Source organism: Phoxinus phoxinus (genome assembly GCF_949152265.1).
Source record: "Phoxinus phoxinus genome assembly, chromosome: 6".
Classification (NCBI taxonomy): Eukaryota; Metazoa; Chordata; class Actinopteri; order Cypriniformes; family Leuciscidae; genus Phoxinus; species Phoxinus phoxinus.
The window spans coordinates 20,276,859-20,294,194 of NC_136881.1; the positions used below are offsets into that span (position 1 = coordinate 20,276,859).

The following is a 17,336-nucleotide window of genomic DNA, read 5'->3' on the forward strand; positions in this document are numbered from 1 at the left end:
TTAATTTACACGCTTCTGTCAGAGCAACCAATTCAGCTGCCTGAGCCGAATAATTCGATGGCAATTTGCCAGATTTCAACACGTCAAATTCAGTAGTAACCGCGAAACCAACCTTATTCAAACCTGTTTGTGGATCTTTCGAAGCTGATCCATCCACAAAGAGGACATTGTCACAATTCTCCAAAGGTGTGTCCAACAGGTCTGGACGTGGTGTACACACCTGTTCCAATGCTGATAGACAACAATGATGCTCCTCTCCATCATCTTCTGTTGGCAGAAGTGTGGCAGGGTTCAAAGTTGTGCATCTTTTCACAGTTATGTTCGGCATGTCAAGCAAAATCGTGTGATACCTCAGCCATCTGGCCGTAGACAAATGTGATGTTCTCTGCTCCTGCAAAATCATGGAGACTGCGTGTGGGACCATCAAAGTCAAATCAGAATACCCCACAAATTCCCTCGAAGCCAGCACAGCCAGCTCAGCAGCCGCCACAGCCCTCAGGCAGAGTGGCAGACCTGCTGCGACTGCATCAAGCTTCGTTGAAAAATACGCTACTGGTCTCAGCCTGTCACCATGGGTTTGCAAGAGCACTGAACTCATAAAGCCTTTTTTCTCGTCTACCATTTGTGTGAATGGTTTGTCAACCGCTGGCAGGCCCAACGCTGGAGCCTGAGTCAGTTGCAGCTTCAAGGTTTCAAAAGCTTCCTGTGCCTCTGTGGGCCAATCAATCTTGTCACATGATCTCAAGCCTTTCCCTGCTGTGAGGGCTCTCAAGGGCTTTTCAAGCAGTGCATAATTTGGAATAAACGTTCGACAATATGCACACATTCCCAAGAATGATAACAATTGTTTCTTTGTTATGGGTCTTGGTACATCTGCAATCGCTTTAACTCGTTTCTTAGAGAGAGCTTTACTGTTTGGTGTGATTGTGTGACCCAAAAAGGTTATTTCCTGCTTCACAAACTGCAGCTTTGTCAGGCTGACTCTGTGCCCCTCCCTTTCCAAATGTTTCAGGAGAGTCACACTGTCAGCCACACAGGTAGCCTTATCTCTCGAACAGACGAGTATGTCGTCGACATATTGAACCAAGGCCATTCCGTTCGATAAAATTAACGGTTCGAGACTCCGTCTGAGCGCTTCATTGTAAATCGTCGGAGACTCGCAGTACCCCTGACACAAACGAGTAAAAGTGTACCCTTTGTTGTCAAAATCAAACGCAAACCAGAACTGACTATCCTTATCCACTGGAACGCTAAAGAAAGCGTTGGCCAAATCAACCACAGTGAAATACATTGCATCTTTCGGAATTTGTGACAAAATGGTGTACGGGTTCGGTACGCGCGCAGCTCTCGCAATAACGGCTGAATTAACCGAAATGAGATCTTGCACGAAGCGCCACTGAACGGTGTCATTCTTATTAGCTGTTGCCTTTTTTACTGGGAAAATAGGTGTTCGTACTGGAGAATCATGACACGGGATGATGACTTTCTCTTTTAAAAGAGATTCAAAAACTGGCCGGATCCCCAACAAAGCTTCCTTTTTCAGGGGATATTGTTGTTGACACGGCCTGTAATCAGACTTTGGAGTGATTACCACTGGTTCACAACCTTTAATTAAACCAACGTCATATTTATGCTTTGACCACAACGTTGAAGGTATTTCTGCCAGAACAGGATGAATGTCTGTGGCAGAAATAGCTCCGTGATCATGCTTCTCCATTACATTCTTTTCAATAGCAGTCACAGTTCTCTGTACATCAACCTCAAAATCACAGCTTAGCATAGATGCCCCTGCACTTTCACTGTGTTTCACCCCGTCTCCCCTTTCAGCCCAATCTCTGGCTGTCATGCATTTTCTCACAAAAGGGCCCAACTCCTCCCATTTCTGCGCTCTGCCCTTGGTCACTGACAAGTGTGGCGCAGACACTCCTGCTATCAAATACAGCTGCATTTGTTTTTCTGACAGGCAAGCTGAGAGCGCACACACATTCTCATTCCAAAAAAGTTTATCAAACCGCATTTTCTCATTTTCTGTCCCGTTAAACCACTCCTCCTCAAATTGTAGTTCACGCTCAATAACAACATGTGACGTGCAATGCAATTTGTCAGGCATCATAATTTCTCTGTTATCTGATACTGTGCGATCCTTTGCCAATTTCAAAATCATTTGTGCCCAATCAGAATCTTTAATCTGCCACTCGTAAGCCCACTGTGGCTCAAATTTTGCACAACACATCTGCTGTTCTTCCTCAATTACAATACCCATCGGGCCAGCAGTGAGTTTCAAATTTAACTCACACATCAGATCCCTCGCCAATAATGGAGCTGGACAGGATGCAGAACACAAAAACGCATGTTTTAATGTTCTGCCCCTCTCCGTCTCGCATTCTAACGGCACAGTGAAATTGTCTGAAATATCATGCCCTGACGCTGACGTGCTTTCAAACACTACATCTGTCAATCTTGGTTTGCATGGCAAGTCATATGGCCTTATTGTGGATCGGGCTGCTCCCGAATCCACAAGAAAATCTACCATTGTACCATCAACTAACATGGGATATCTCGGTAGTCTTAAAAACCCTGCACCTTTGTACATTCTCAAACATTCAGCAGACACAGCATTATTCAAATTTTCATCAGTCACACATAAAGGTTTGCAAGCATTTTCTTCATTGCAGAGAGCATTATGTGAATCAGTGTATTTGTGCGTGTTGTGCGTGTGTGTTAAAAAAATTTCACTTCCCTTTCTCGCAGCCGGTTGAATGCCTGTCGCTCGCCCTCCCCTCTCCTGTTCTCCGTTCCTCTCCAGTCAATCCGCCTTCATCGCCTCCGGGCAATCCTTAGCCCAATGTCCCTCTTCCTTGCACACTCGGCACTTTGAGCATTTGAAAAAGTCATGTTCATTGCTTTCGCAAAGTCCACATTTCCACTTTCCTTGATACACTTTCTTCTTCTTGTTGGCCCAGTTTTGTCTCGCTGGTGGTGCACTCGTGCTAGCTTTGATCTGTACAGCGGCCAGCTGCAACTCTCTGTCCGCCTTCAGTTTCACAGCTTTGTCCCTCTTTGTCAGCAGCTGTTCTTCGGCGTGCACAGCGTGCGCTAGAGCGGTTGTAAGTCGCCCGCTCTGCCACTCGATGTAGCTCGCTTTCACCGCCTGTGAGATTTCTGGTCTCAGCCCGTCCAGGAAGCGGCTCTGCAGATGGCACTCCCACGTGCTTGGCTGCACTCCCCTGTCCGCCGGCTCGTCCATACCGCTGTGTTTCTGAAATGCATCAAAAAGTCTGGCATAATAGTCACGAACGGACTCTTCTCTCACCTGGCGACAGCTGTTGATCTTTTCTGTGTCCACTCGTGCTGGGAAAGCCTTTTTTAATTCTTCTGCGAGTTTCTTCACTGCCCCCACATACTGTGCGTTGGTTCCATGCTCCCAGTCTCCATGCACTCTTCGGTGTTCGGTTTTTGGCATGTGGCAACTCACTTTGTGCCAGTTCGTGGCCCCCAGTTTCACGGCTAACAGTCGTTTCAGTTCTTGTGTGGTGGGGCTGAACTCCTCACAGAAAGTGACTAGTTCGCTTGAAAATCTGTCACCTGCGTCGTCCGGGCTCGGCAGATGAGCCATCGCTTCTTTCATGTCTGTCACAGTCCATGGTCTGTAGACCATCACCGAGCCGTCCGGTCCCGCCACTTCCACCATCGGGGCTGTGATGTTAACTGTTTCATCTCTGACCTGTGATCTTGTGACGACCTTCTTCGGCTTGGCTCCTCTCTGTTCGTCCGTGATCTCCGTGATTTCGTCCTCCTCGCCCTGGGCCACGTGCCTGGCCGCTTGTTGCGCTGCAAGGTCTTTGTGCACTGCTTGTGCCGCTTGCACCGCTAGCTGTTGGAGTGCCAGTGCCATCGTCGCTTCCTGCTGCCGTTGCGTTTCTGCTCGTGCGGCTTCTACCGCCTCCTGCTCTCGCTGTGCTGCCTGCGCTGCAGCTCTTGCTTCTCTGTCCTTTCGCTCCTCTTCCGCTTCCTGCGCTTCACGCGCTTCACGCGCTGCCAGCGCGGCTTGTGCTTGTCTCTCTCTCTCTTCTCCTTGTGCATCGAGTTGCGGTCCGGCTGGTGCTCGCGGCTGGATGGGTCTCGATGGAGAACAGTCAAGGTCGGGGTCGAACTTCAGTGCAGTCAATCCGGCTCCTGGGTAGTGTGTTTTGTACTCCGGCGGTGCCGGTCTCACCGTCATTTCATGTGGAGAAACACAAACATACTTTGGGTTAGTCGGTTCTGGTGGAGCAGACACACATACAGGCAGACTTTCACACTTTTCATTCTTTCTTCCTGCTAATTCTTTTTGCATTTGTCTTCTTTGTCTTTTATCTGCTTCTTCAAGCCAGCAATCTACTGTGTTTTCACATTTTTTGCATACATGCCTAACACATTTACAACAACAACCCGGTTGTTTCTCACTACTCTTTTCCACTGAGTCTCTCACCACTTTCAGCCTCGTGAGGCTCAATGTTCCCTCTTCGGGAAAATCATGATGCTTGATTAATTTCTCAATATCTTGCATGCATTTCTGACCATAATGTTTTCTCATTTGGTAGTACACCGGTGTATCATATTTCATAATCTTGCTCTGAGACATTCCCATATTGGCTGCTCTCTGTTCTCTCCGTGGATTTCTCTCTGCGCGCGTTCTCTTTATTTGTCAGGCGTCCCTTGACAAATCCGACCTTTCTTTTAACCCAGTCGGACGGGTTACACTATTAGTGTCACTATTAGTGTCCTCCTAATTACGGTTTACCAAAAAAATCTGTTACGACTTTCTTGGCTCCCCCTAATTAGCCTCAGCACCCGAAAATAATTCGCTCCGTGGTGGAACAATTAATTTTCAGGTACCTATCTGTATGAAATGTCTTGGTCTGTCACAGTTCTCAATTAATTCCAGATTATTTATCTGCTTGAAATATCTTGTTCTGTCACAGACCTCAATTAATTTCAGATTATTTTCCTCGTATCTGTTTGAAATATCTTGATCTGTACGTAGATCTCAATTAATTTCAGATTCCGTACCACAAAACAAACAGCCCTCAGCCAATATGGTTCAGTTTCACTTTTTCTTCCCCCAATTAAACTTAATTTAATTATACCTTACCCAGAGATGCTGTTTGGAGCCACCTGAGTTCTTTGATTCCAGTGGCCGGATCCGGTCCTAACGGCGGAAACGGTCCCTCGTCTCTCAATTCTTTTCTCGAGGTAGGGTTGGAACTTTTCAGTACCAAGGTGATCAGCCGCCGCCCGTCCGTCAGTCCCGGAATCACGTCCAAGAAATCCCACAATTCTGACACCAAGTTGTTGTGGCAAAACTTCATACAAACATCATCACTGAATAAGGGACACTTAGAATCTTCATAAAAAGTTATAAAGTATTTATTCCTCTTGCAAGAGTGATCCTCGTCACCAACACACATACAGCGAGTCAGTGAGGAGAGATAAGGGAAAGGCAGTCTCTGTCCATTTTATATCTTATTCCCTTCAAGGCCTTTACTTATTTCCCTCCCCCCGTAAGAAAGATATAGATACCAGTCTGTCTTCCTTATTCTTTAACTGGCTCACGAGGGCTCACGAGGCCTTAACCTTTAGGCTATAACGTACAAATGCACTCAAGATGACCCTTTGACCATGTGCCTTCCCTTATCCTCACTGACTCCCCAACACAGCAAATTATTACACAAAGCCCCTTCTCACTGCAAGTGAGAAAGCCAGATGGGCCTTCATTAAAAATCACTGAAATACAGAGTAATAAGGAAAATTCCACTACAGGGATTTTGTGGTGCCAAGATTTCCTTTGTCTGTGAGGGTACGCCTATTGAGCGCGTGGGGAGAGGTCAGAGTTTACTCTGAAACCATTCTGCACATCAGTAAATGTTTAATAATCCATAATAGATTGTTTCTCAAAACAGATTCGGAGTCGTCTAATTTTCTGGTTTACAACCATACCAAACTTGGTACTGTTAGTGTCAGATCTGCTTCTGTGTCTTGTGCTCTGTGGGACTTTTATGTTGTAGTTTCTTTGTGTCTAGTTTCTGTATTATTTCCTGTGTCCTGTTTCCTGTGGCCAGGTTGTAGTTTTGTAGTCTTTTACATTTTCATTAGTCTGCTCCAGGTGTGTCATTTTCCCTTGCTAAGCTCGTTTACCCCTTTTGTTTAAATAGCCCTTGTTTTCTCTGGTTCTCTGTCGGTCGTTGTTTCATGTTGTTTCATGTCATGCAGGTGTCTCCAGTTCCCCGTGGTTTCTTTGTTTTTCTCAGTGTTATTTAGTTCTTCAAGTAAGTTATGTTTGTTTATTTTCATTAAAATCTCCCTGCATTTGGATCCTTCAACTCTGCCTGCCGTCTTTGATTCCCCCGTCCCGTGACAGTTAGATCATGTTAAAGAGAACTATATTGATTTTTGGGTATTACACGCATCTACTGGTCGTTTTTAATCCGGTAAACGCGCATTCTCCATCAGATTCTGCATGCGTGTTAATCGCCGTCTCAAACAGAAAGTTGCATTCTTTTAGAAAGCATTTTTTTCTCACTTTCAGGGTTCTCGTGCATGTGACTCTGTTTCTAACCCCCACTGCGTGTGTGTGTGTGTGGGACGGGGGAAGACGCGTAGTTGACCTGTTAACCTTAAAGGTGTAAAAACACGTGGTTAGTGTGTGTGTGTTCAGCTTTATGACAATGCATGAATAGAGCTACACGACGGGGATGTCCGTGCTTGAAAGAACCCAGACGCTGTGTGCGTCGTTCGCTGGACGATAAATTAAATTAAAACCCTAGGATGCCTCACCTTATCTGGCAGAGAATCAACTAAAAGCTTTCAGAATGCGTTAATGTCTCTGGTACAAAGGGAAGAAGACGCTATAGAATGCATTAACTCACAAAGTCTGTGTTTTCTCTAAGTTTCGAAAAATGCCAAGAATGCTTTTAGCCATGCAACAAGTCAACAAGTAGAAAATGTATGTTTTATATTTCACCATTTGGCATTTGTGCTACACAGGCAATATTTTTTAATAAATAAACAAGTGATAAATATAGTAAACAAATCTCATAGCCTACAAAGTAGGGAAAAAAAAATACTTTGACTTTTATTCAAATTCCAACATTGTTTGTGAAAGTCCAGCAAAGTTAAATGTGTCAAAATAAATATATAAATAAATAAATAGGCTATCTGAAAAGTTGTGTGTGTGTTATCAAGACAGGTTTACTGTTTGTCACATTCATGACAAATATAATGTTCATATCCCTCAGTACACAATTAATGTGCCCATCCCTCAGAAGATACACTTCACCCATTTCTCCCCAGGGACACAGGACGCAAACTCTTCACCGCACACAATGCAATCATCACAGGACTGATTTGTTTCATTTTTTTTTTTTTTGAACTGAAGAGCTTTCTCTTGGACTCTTTTACTGTTTTTCTACATTTTCTACTGTGGCCGGGAAGTGCAAAGCAACATTACAAAGAATTAAACACTTTTACAAAGCTCGAGACAAATTTACATTCTGGAAAACATTTTTACCTACCATAAAACACAATTACATGGGCTAAACACTTTTACCAAGGACAAGACAAATTAACATTTTAGAAAACAAATTAACAAGACGCAAAACACTTTTACCAGTCCCGAAACAAATTTACAAATGATAGATTCTTCACGGAAAGGGAATGTACCACATACCGGAAGTGACGAGTGAAAGCGGATGATAGGTGTTCTTGGTGAGCGCGGTCAATTCGTGTTGTGGAAGTGGAGTAAATATGGCGTGAATGAAGTTTATGGTGACCGAACATGGACTGCGGCCGAGGGATGTTTTGCCCGTTTTGTGGCAAACACATGAACAGCTTAACGCGGTTTTGCTTTACGTGTGGTCGGTGTTTGGAGTTTTTAAAGGACGCGAACCAGACGGAAACACCTGACATACTGCATCATTGCGTTCAATATTTTAACGAGGGCCACTCGTACGATGTAATCGTGGACATGATGTCAAGTCTACACGGTGTAAACATCAGCTTGAGGACTCTTAAAAGTAAACTGAACGAAGCCGGGTTTTACCGCAGAAAGGATTATTCCTCTCCAAACGCCGTGAGTAACGCCATCAGATCTGAACTTCGTGGACCTGGACAACTATTTGGCTACCGCACGATGTGGCAGGTACTTAAACAAAAGTACAATCTTCGAGTGAAGAGAGATGATGTGATGAATTTCCTCCGGGAGCTTAATCCTCGAGGGTGTGAGAGCAGAGCACGCAGAAGGTTTACAAGAAGAACCTATCACTCAATGGGACCTAACTATATGTGGCACGCAGATGGTTATGATAAACTTAAGCCATTCGGTTTGGCCATTTCGGGATGCATTGATGGATTTTCACGTAAAGTATTGTGGCTTGAATGTGGACCAACAAATAATAACCCAACAGTGATTGCTCATTATTTCATGTCATGTGTGCGAAACCTCGGTGTCATCTCCATGAGACTGAGGACTGATTGCGGCACTGAGAACGGCATAATGGCTGCAATTCAATGTACCCTACGCCACCATCACAGTGACTACTACTCTGGAGCGTCCAGCCACATGTACGGCTCATCTATAACTAACCAGCGTATTGAGTCCTGGTGGTCTATATTTAGAAGGGGAAGGTGAGTTGTCTTCATAAGGGGTAATTTGCATCTTTAATCATTCAATGTACTTTTCTTGTCAGGAACGAGTAATTGAAAACGAGCACAATAAATATCAATAAAAAATGTAAAACAAATCCTGCTCGTCAGGAATAGTTGTTCCTGAAAAGAAAATCGAATGACCAAAAGATGCACAGACCATGAATTTCATTACAACTAACCTTGATTTTATTATTCAAACATGTGTATTGAAAGTATAACTAAACATTTTTGTCCATTTCTATAGGTCTCAGTTCTGGATGGAGTTATTTGCAGACCTTAGAGATGCTGGATACTTCAACGGGAGTCATGAGCATCAGTGCCTATTGAGATATTGCTTTGGTGATGTTATTCAGAAGGACTTGGATGAGTGTGTGAGGCTGTGGAACAGTCACAGGATTCGCCCTTCCAGAACAGCAGCATGTCCAGGAGGAGTGCCCAATGAACTCTACTACTTACCACACAGGTGATAAACAGATCAAAGTATTAATATAACGTTTTAACTTATATGAAAAGAAATTCAAAAGAAAATAAAAAAATATATATTTTAAATATTGTTTTCATTGTAATTTAAATTTATTTTCTAATGTTTGTTTGTAAATTGTTTCTTTCTTTTTTTTGTTTTTCTTTTGAAGTTGACCAAAATTAACTAACTAACTAAAATAAATGCAATTATGTTTTCTATTTAACATAGGTTTGGCTCCAGAGACTGCGGATTTCAAATTGAACAGGCTGACCTGGATGCCCTTCCTGAGGCTAGCCTGCCAATGACTCCTTGTGGGGACCTAAACATGCAGGAGTACTTGGACTTTGCCATGGAACACAATCAGTTACAGAAGCCAGAGAACTGGGAGTCTGCATCAGAACTGTACATGAAATTAAAAGATATGGCTCAGCTATGAAATTATCAAAAAGGTATTTATTTTTGTAGTAGTGAAACACTGCTGCCTGCCTGAATACAATATTCATGAATCTGTCACCCAAAGCTTAATTGTTTTTAAGTGTGAAATAAATGAATCAAAAATAGTAATTAGTATTTATTTACTTTGTAAACAAAAGTTATTGTTTCTTTATCTAAAACAGTGATCACAAAGGGATCCCAGTTTGAGATTCATGGATCTAAAACATTTTCAAAATGTTAACTGAGAAAAGAACATGCTTACATACTGTAACATTATAAAAACAACTTTGGCAACTGCACTTTAAAGTGCATCTTTAACAACAACTTTTGCAGAGTCTTAACTCTAGGGGTCATCCATTATATAGCTTAGAAACAGCCGAATCCTGGACTATTTTGAATATCAAAGTCCATTTGTGACTTAAACAAAGTGTACGAGTCTAGGAGTGGTAATCTCAAGGAGTTTGCACATGTATTTGCCATTGGGAACGCAGAGTCATCCTCGAACTCTATTTGTGGCAGTGGTTCCAAGCCAGATGGGGGAAGTGAAGACAGTCCAGTAGCAAACATCAAAACATCTTCAACAGACACAGCAGCCTGGCTTTCTGCAAAGAAAAAAAATTCAGATACATCATTGCAATGTGTTTTCTTAAAGGAGAACTCCGGTGCAAAATTAACCTTTGGTCTAATTACACATTGTTACCTAGTCAACCGTTATCTGAGATTTGTTTTCATGATTATCGAATGTAAATAGTTTTATCTCTAAAAACAGTTTAGCCAATAACGCTAGTATTACGCTAGTATATGGGGCATGGAGTAATGACAAATAAAAATCGTTTGTTAATACCACTAACAAGGCTCAAAATAGCCCCACACTAACACGGTAGCATAATGAGGGTCCCTACATGCAAACCGAAGCATTGAGAACTGTGTAAGTGTCCAGACAGTTTAATAAGAAGATATTTTATACATAGTCAACTTCACGTATATAAGCAGAATCCATCTTTGAAAAACAGACTCTATCAGTCGAACTACGAACCGCCGATCCAAATGCGCTGAACTGTGTAGAATCTCATATGGTCCAGCGCATTTAGATCGGCGTTTCGTTAATTGACTGATCGAGTCTGTTTTTCAAAGATGGATTCTGCTTGTATACGTGAAGTTGACTGTATGTATAAAATATCTTCTTATTAAACTGTCTGGACACTTACACAGTTCTCAATGCTTCGGTTTGCATGTAGGGACCCTCATTATGCTCCCGTGTCAGTGTGGGGCTATTTTGAGCCTTGTTAGTGGTATTAACAAGCGATTTTTATTTGTCATTACTCCATGCCCCATATACTAGCATAATACTAGCGTTATAGGCTAAACTGTTTTTAGAGATAAAACTATTTACATTCGATAATCATGAAAACAAATCTCAGATAACGGTTGACTAGGTAACAATGTGTAATTAGACCAAAGGTTCATTTTGCGCTGGAGTTCTCCTTTAACTAGTTATAAAAACAAATGAACTAACAAACCTTCACAATCAAGGAGATAGTCTGCCCAGTAGGCCATGGTTTGACTTTCTTTAAGTCTTCGATTACTCCCCGAAGGACTGAGGTCAGGTTTGAAGAGACTCTCAAGTTCAAAAGCAGTGAGTCGCCTTTCAGAGTGGAACAGGACAGGGGCCATCAAAGTAGGGTGTTGCTGTAGTGCAGTCAAAAACTGCAGGGTTGAAAGACCATCTCTGAATCTACAGAGTGAACACAAACATTGTTTCACTGCTGTGTAGTGCCAATTGAATTTAAATTATCTAAAGAAAACTATTAAATATTCTCTTCTCTACAATTACTATCCACCTTAATAAACATACATGTATATTTTCCTCTATGGAAGAGTTAGTCAGGAGGAGAAACTTGAGATCTAATTTCTGTTTTTGCTTTGTCATTATGATGTATTGTGTGTAGATTGATGAGGAAAAGGATTAATATACATTTTAAATTGAATCTATAAGGTGTGAAGACTTAAAGGATAGTTCACTTTAAAATTTAAATTCTGTCATAATTTACTCACCCTCAAGTTGTTTCAAACCTGTATTAATTTATTTCTTCTGCTGAACACAAAGAAATATATTTTGAAGAATGTCAGTAACCAAACAGTTGACTGTTCCCATTGACTTCCATAGTAGGAAAAAAAAAATACTATGGAAGTCAATGGGTACAGACTACTGTTTGGTTACTGACATTCTTCAAAATATCTTTCTTTGTGTTCAGCAGAAGAAATAAATTAATACAGGTTTGAAACAACTTGAGGGTGAGTAAATGATGACAGAATTTTAATTTTAAAGTGAACTATCCCTTTAATGAAGGCACTGTTTGACACAGAATGAAGCAACATCACATATCAGTTGAAATACACTAAGGTACAAATTCTGTCACAGTGACAAATTGATAACAGATATACATGCTTGCATAAACCAAAGATGGGGACCATGAGGCATTTTAAACTAAAAATTCTTACAAAAATACATTAAAAAAAGAAAATCTCATCACCACAAATATTATCTTACCTGTCAATTACAGATGAGTTGCGGTCAATAATATACCATTGGAGGTAGTCAGACACGATTTCTTTCTTTTCTTCCACAGTAGCCACACGTCTCAGACAACCTGCTGTCTGTAACATTGTGCTGTGTCTCATCATACATTCTTGCAGAGCATCCAACGAAGCAGCATTCTCAATCTGAAAGAGATGAAAATAGGTATAAACACCCCAGTCAATAACTGTGTGCACTGTATCTTCTTGCCTATTTTTTAATGACATATTGTAGCATCTTACACTATCAAAAACGAATAAATTAATTAAATAAATTCTGCACGTGATATAGGAAGTAAACATGGTCTCAAAACACTGCAGGAACTATGTAAAATTCTGCCCTACCATTATTTACTACCAACTTATGCTATTCTCACCTCTTGCAAAGCTTTCCCTATTTCTTCATCAGTTATTAAATTACTTGTTGCTTTGAATGAAGGCTGGCCTGCAAGATAATGTACAAGATCTTCCGACAGGAAATGGGGTCCTGGACCTCCATGCACAACTGACACAGCAATCATCTTTCCTGCCAGGTAGTATTCATCCTCCCTAACAGCTGTGAATTAATTCATATTGCAAAATAAAACAAACAATGCATTACTGTATATACTGTAATATACAAGCATATGTCATGTGATATATATGGTCAATGAACATTAACCAACCATTAGTAGCCTATAGTACACATCTAACCAATATGCATACCATTTGCATTGTAGACCAGGAACCGATGTCCTTCTGGTCCATCAAAAATGGGCCGGTCTTTTAGGTGTTTCATTAATAGAGTTAAAAACTCTCGTCTTGGACCACCAGTGTCAATTCCCTCTTCCAGAACACCAGTATCATCAGTAAATTTAACTAGCATGTCACAGGTTTCAGAATATGTTGTACGCTTGAAACCTCTGACTGCCCCATCCCAAACATTAGCCCTTGAGATGTTGAACCGGCTGACTTTTTTACGATCAATAGGAAGCGACAGGTTTGCTACGATGTCAGGTAATGCAATGTCCGACTCCTCCCTGTAATGACAAAAAGTGACTTGATTTGTGGATATTCCAGAACTATTGTACAGTGAAAACATTTTTTTTTTCATGTTTTGAGTGCTATAGTCAAAACCTGTCATATTACATTGCTGTGTGTTGGAAATTCTCCACATTGACAGCAACCGGCCCTTCGTCCTCTTGCTCAACATTTGGTGAATACAGGTCTGTGTATTTACTGTTGGGAAATTACCATTTCCATGTTAAAACATCGTACAAACAAAAGTCTTCCCCATGTAATCAGTTAAATAAATTAATTATGTCAGTCTTTATCTTCTTCTTTTTTTTACTTACCTGTAGCAAGAAGGTTTTTTTGGATATGTTTCAGGTGGATCCAGATCCTCAGCATCAGATATTACTATCTGAAAAACAGATTCAAATGTCTGAAACAACACTGAAAACCAGAAATGTCATGCTGCCACAGTCTGCCTTATTACCTGTCCTGGCTGAAATGTTGATGATTGTCCTGGTGCATCTCTGAAACATGATAAAACATTAAAATGATTAGCTCCATGATTAAAGCTATAAGGTAGTTTGGAGTAACATGTAGAGGGAACAGAAAGATTTATAAATAAATCAAAAACATTTTTTTGCTATAAATAGCATTATACATATGGTATCTTCTGTTTCAAGTTCATCCAAGCAAATTCTCTGATCACATCAACAACTTAAAGATAAATTATTTATTAAGAACATGTGGATAGAAGCGCTTCTTGGACTCAAATCTGAGTTTGTTTGAGTTTCTTTTTGAATAGAAAAGGTATAAAATAAGAGAAAGCTCAAACTACTAATTTTTAACTATTAAAATGCTTGTATTGCAAGTGGCCAAGTCATACAGAATTAATTTAAAATAACTCGATGCGTTTTGGCATCTAGCCTTCGTCAGCGAGTCAAACGGATGAAATGCGAGACAGTGGGTCTTTTCTAGTGTCCAAAGTGTTCTGGGCTAGAGTGGGTGATGTAGACATCTTAAAACCAGCAGGTGTCCTTCAGGCCTACAATAGTCAAATCATGTAAACAGCCAAGTTTCCTATTGGTTGATTACCACTTAAAAAACCCATTGTCTCTCATTACATCTATTTGACTCCCTGACAAAGGCTAGATGCCGAAACATGTCGAAGTTCTATTAGTTGGTTCTGGATGACCGTGCCACTTCAATAAAGGCCTATAGTACCTATGTAGGATCGTCAATGATGTGTGATAGTGGATACCCCCCACTTTATTCTGTAGTGGCGATTTTAATCTTATTTTGTTTTCTCAATGATAAAATTGAATGACGTGTTCTGTATTTTGAGTTTTCCTGTTGTAACGTTGATACAGCTGTGTGTGACACTGAGACAGAGGTGAGAAGACCCCAGGCTAAGGAGGGGTTGAGGCAACCATGGGGGTTCCTCAGTTCCTGCCCTCTGGGGTGGGTGTTTAGAGAATGCTTTGATGAGAAAGAACACCAATCTGTGTCTCACTCTACCCTGCAAACTGGTCTGTAAAGGCTGGGGTTTCACCCAGCCTGCAGCTGGCCTGTGTGGCTAGAATGGGAACTATTCTTGCAAGAATAAATTTATCTTTTTCTTTTAAATACAATTTGGATCTTGACGTCTCTTTTGCCTGGGAATGCTGTGTTTGTTAAATATTGTTTTTGCCACAACAATTCTCACGTGTTTAATGGTTTGGTTAGTTTGTGTTTATTCACCTGCAAGAGCAACTGCATTTCAGTAGATTTATTCTGTTATGTTAAGTAAAGCTCACACAGGCAGCTGTGGGTCCTTTAGGTAGGGAGCACCTCAGTCAGTTTCAGAAACAGCCGATAGCATGTAGCAACGTTGAGCTTATGTGCAGCAATATAAATGTATGTATAATGTGTATGTGAATAAGTAGAGCAATATCTGCTAGTAGTTTTATCAGTTTTGATTGCACTTTACCTGGTAGTGAAAGCACTTTAGCCCAATAAAATATGACTTATTATAATTTCAGTCAAGAAGTAAATAAATAATTTCAACCCATGCACGCCTGAAAGTTCATTTGTGTCCAAGTGTGCAACACCTACCTTTCATCTTCCAGTTTGTATTTGGGAGTACTTCGATTTTGTGGTTCAAAAACCTGAGAGGAAACGGATAAAATGATCAACAACTTTCAACAGCTTCCATTATTTTTCCATTACCACATACAGTATATCAATGCTGAATGGTTGTCTGTGTTACTGTATAATAGTAACTGCAAAATAATCAAAACAAGCATTTTCCATTAAAATATTGACCAGGACATTGATGTTATGCTTAAAATCCAATGTACATCTAATAAATTATATGAAATTGAATAAATACAAACATACATAAATGTTTTAAAAAAGATAAATAACTGATGTACCAAAGTGTCAGCTCGATTGAATTCAGCTGTGCTCCTTGTTGTCATGACAATTTCAGAATCAGAATCAGAGTCTGAGGTATCGTACTCTGAAAAAAATGAATCAAACAACCATTATTTATCCTCCAGCAGAGTATCTAAATATGTAAAAATATTGAATAATGAGATCCACTAACCTCTTTTATAGTGTTTTTCTAGGCAAATGAAAAAAGTAATCCTGGAATATGCCTTTCCTATTTCCTTTTTATATTCTGCCAATTTAAATGACCTTTCTGACCCAGGCACATGGACCACCTCTGAGCAGTCTGGATACAAAAGGACATAAGGTCCTTCGTGCATGTCCTTGTTAAAGGTTCTCATTTTCTGGACAGCTTGTTTCAGTAGATCAGGTGCTGCTACCTCTGGGTCTGTAAATAACGGGAGTGTTTTCCCTCTTAGAGGTTTTAAATCAGTTCCATCAGTTCCATGTGGCCCCATCAATCCTACATTTATCTAGTAAAATAACAAAGATATAATTAATGTATAGGTAAAATACATATACACACACACACACACACACACACACACACACACACACATAACGTTATAGAACATTGCAAAATTATATAGGGCGGTCAGTACAACTTACCTGGACATGTTTTCTTTCTTTGGGCCTACATTTTCCTTTTGGCCCATAGTTAAAAGACTGTCGTTCTTTTGACTTCGAGCTTCTGTACTCCATGAACTGTTTGTATGATGGGGGACATGGGTTGTTCTGCTGACATGGACAGAGTTCCGTTTCAAAATTCACAATTTACCAAAATAGAAAGTTAGAAGCCGCTCGAAAAATCATTAGCATTACTACTGACTTTTATTTCACATGTCCTTAGATAGCTAGCGTTTTGCTACACTTACTTTGCTTAGCACTGTGTCGGGCTGTCGAGAAGTCCCCGGGGTTTCAGGTGTTTCCGTCTGGTTCGCGTCCTTTAAAAACTCCAAACACCGACCACACGTAAAGCAAAACCGCGTTAAGCTGTTCATGTGTTTGCCACAAAACGGGCAAAACATCCCTCGGCCGCAGTCCATGTTCGGTCACCATAAACTTCATTCACGCCATATTTACTCCACTTCCACAACACGAATTGACCGCGCTCACCAAGAACACCTATCATCCGCTTTCACTCGTCACTTCCGGTATGTGGTACATTCCCTTTCCGTGAAGAATCTATCATTTGTAAATTTGTTTCGGGACTGGTAAAAGTGTTTTGCGTCTTGTTAATTTGTTTTCTAAAATGTTAATTTGTCTTGTCCTTGGTAAAAGTGTTTAGCCCATGTAATTGTGTTTTATGGTAGGTAAAAATGTTTTCCAGAATGTAAATTTGTCTCGAGCTTTGTAAAAGTGTTTAATTCTTTGTAATGTTGCTTTGCACTTCCCGGCCACCGTAATTTTCTCTTCTTTTCCTCTTCTTCTATTGCTTGTTTGACTGGAGTGTCTGTGAGGATGGTGCTGATCTTCCTCTTCCTTCCCTTGGCAACACTCTTCCTTTGTCCTGCCTTTGGGAAGGGCCTGACATCAACAGGGTTGAATACAGGAATGGGCACTGAGGGGCCAGGATTCAGCACAGTAGCAGTGGTGGGCACTGAGGGGCCAGGAGAAAGCTCAGTAGCAGTGGTGGGCACTGAGGGGCCAGGAGAAAGCTCAGTAGCAGTGGTGGGCACTGAGGGGCCAGGAGAGAGCTCAGTAGCAGTGGTGGGCACTGAGGGGCCAGGAGAAAGCTCAGTAGCAGTGGTGGGCA

General features: G+C 41.1%; 1 protein-coding gene across 2 annotated transcripts; it reads right to left on the bottom strand.

Moving 5' to 3' along the window:
* Positions 1–9,639: 9,639 nt before the first annotated feature.
* On the bottom strand, positions 9,640–16,699 carry LOC307000698 (uncharacterized protein). 2 transcript variants are annotated; one of them, XM_079616482.1, is made up of 13 exons: positions 16,456–16,699; positions 16,190–16,315; positions 15,738–16,053; positions 15,565–15,650; positions 15,245–15,297; positions 13,638–13,677; positions 13,495–13,562; positions 13,289–13,378; positions 12,866–13,179; positions 12,538–12,716; positions 12,135–12,307; positions 11,104–11,318; positions 9,640–10,185 (listed from the first exon to the last, which is right to left on the bottom strand). In XM_079616482.1, exons 1-13 carry the CDS (start codon positions 16,624–16,626, stop codon positions 9,950–9,952), a joined length of 2,067 nt encoding a protein of 688 aa, XP_079472608.1. In that variant the 5' UTR covers positions 16,627–16,699; the 3' UTR covers positions 9,640–9,949. The 2 variants fall into 2 exon arrangements, with proteins under 2 accessions (XP_079472608.1, XP_079472607.1); XM_079616481.1 differs by having other exon boundaries at positions 16,190–16,318.
* Between the last annotated feature and the right edge of the window lie 637 nt (positions 16,700–17,336).

Bases quoted from the DNA above. Each gene is read 5' to 3' on its own strand.
- LOC307000698 (XM_079616481.1), bottom strand. From the start codon at position 16,626: ATGGACTGCGGCCGAGGGATGTTTTGCCCGTTTTGTGGCAAACACATG. The intron at 15,298-15,564 runs GTACATCAGTTA...GTTTCCTCTCAG, and splicing joins TCAATCGAGCTGACACTTTG to GTTTTTGAACCACAAAATCG. The intron at 11,319-12,134 runs GTAAGATAATAT...TTCACTCTGTAG, and splicing joins AACTCATCTGTAATTGACAG to ATTCAGAGATGGTCTTTCAA.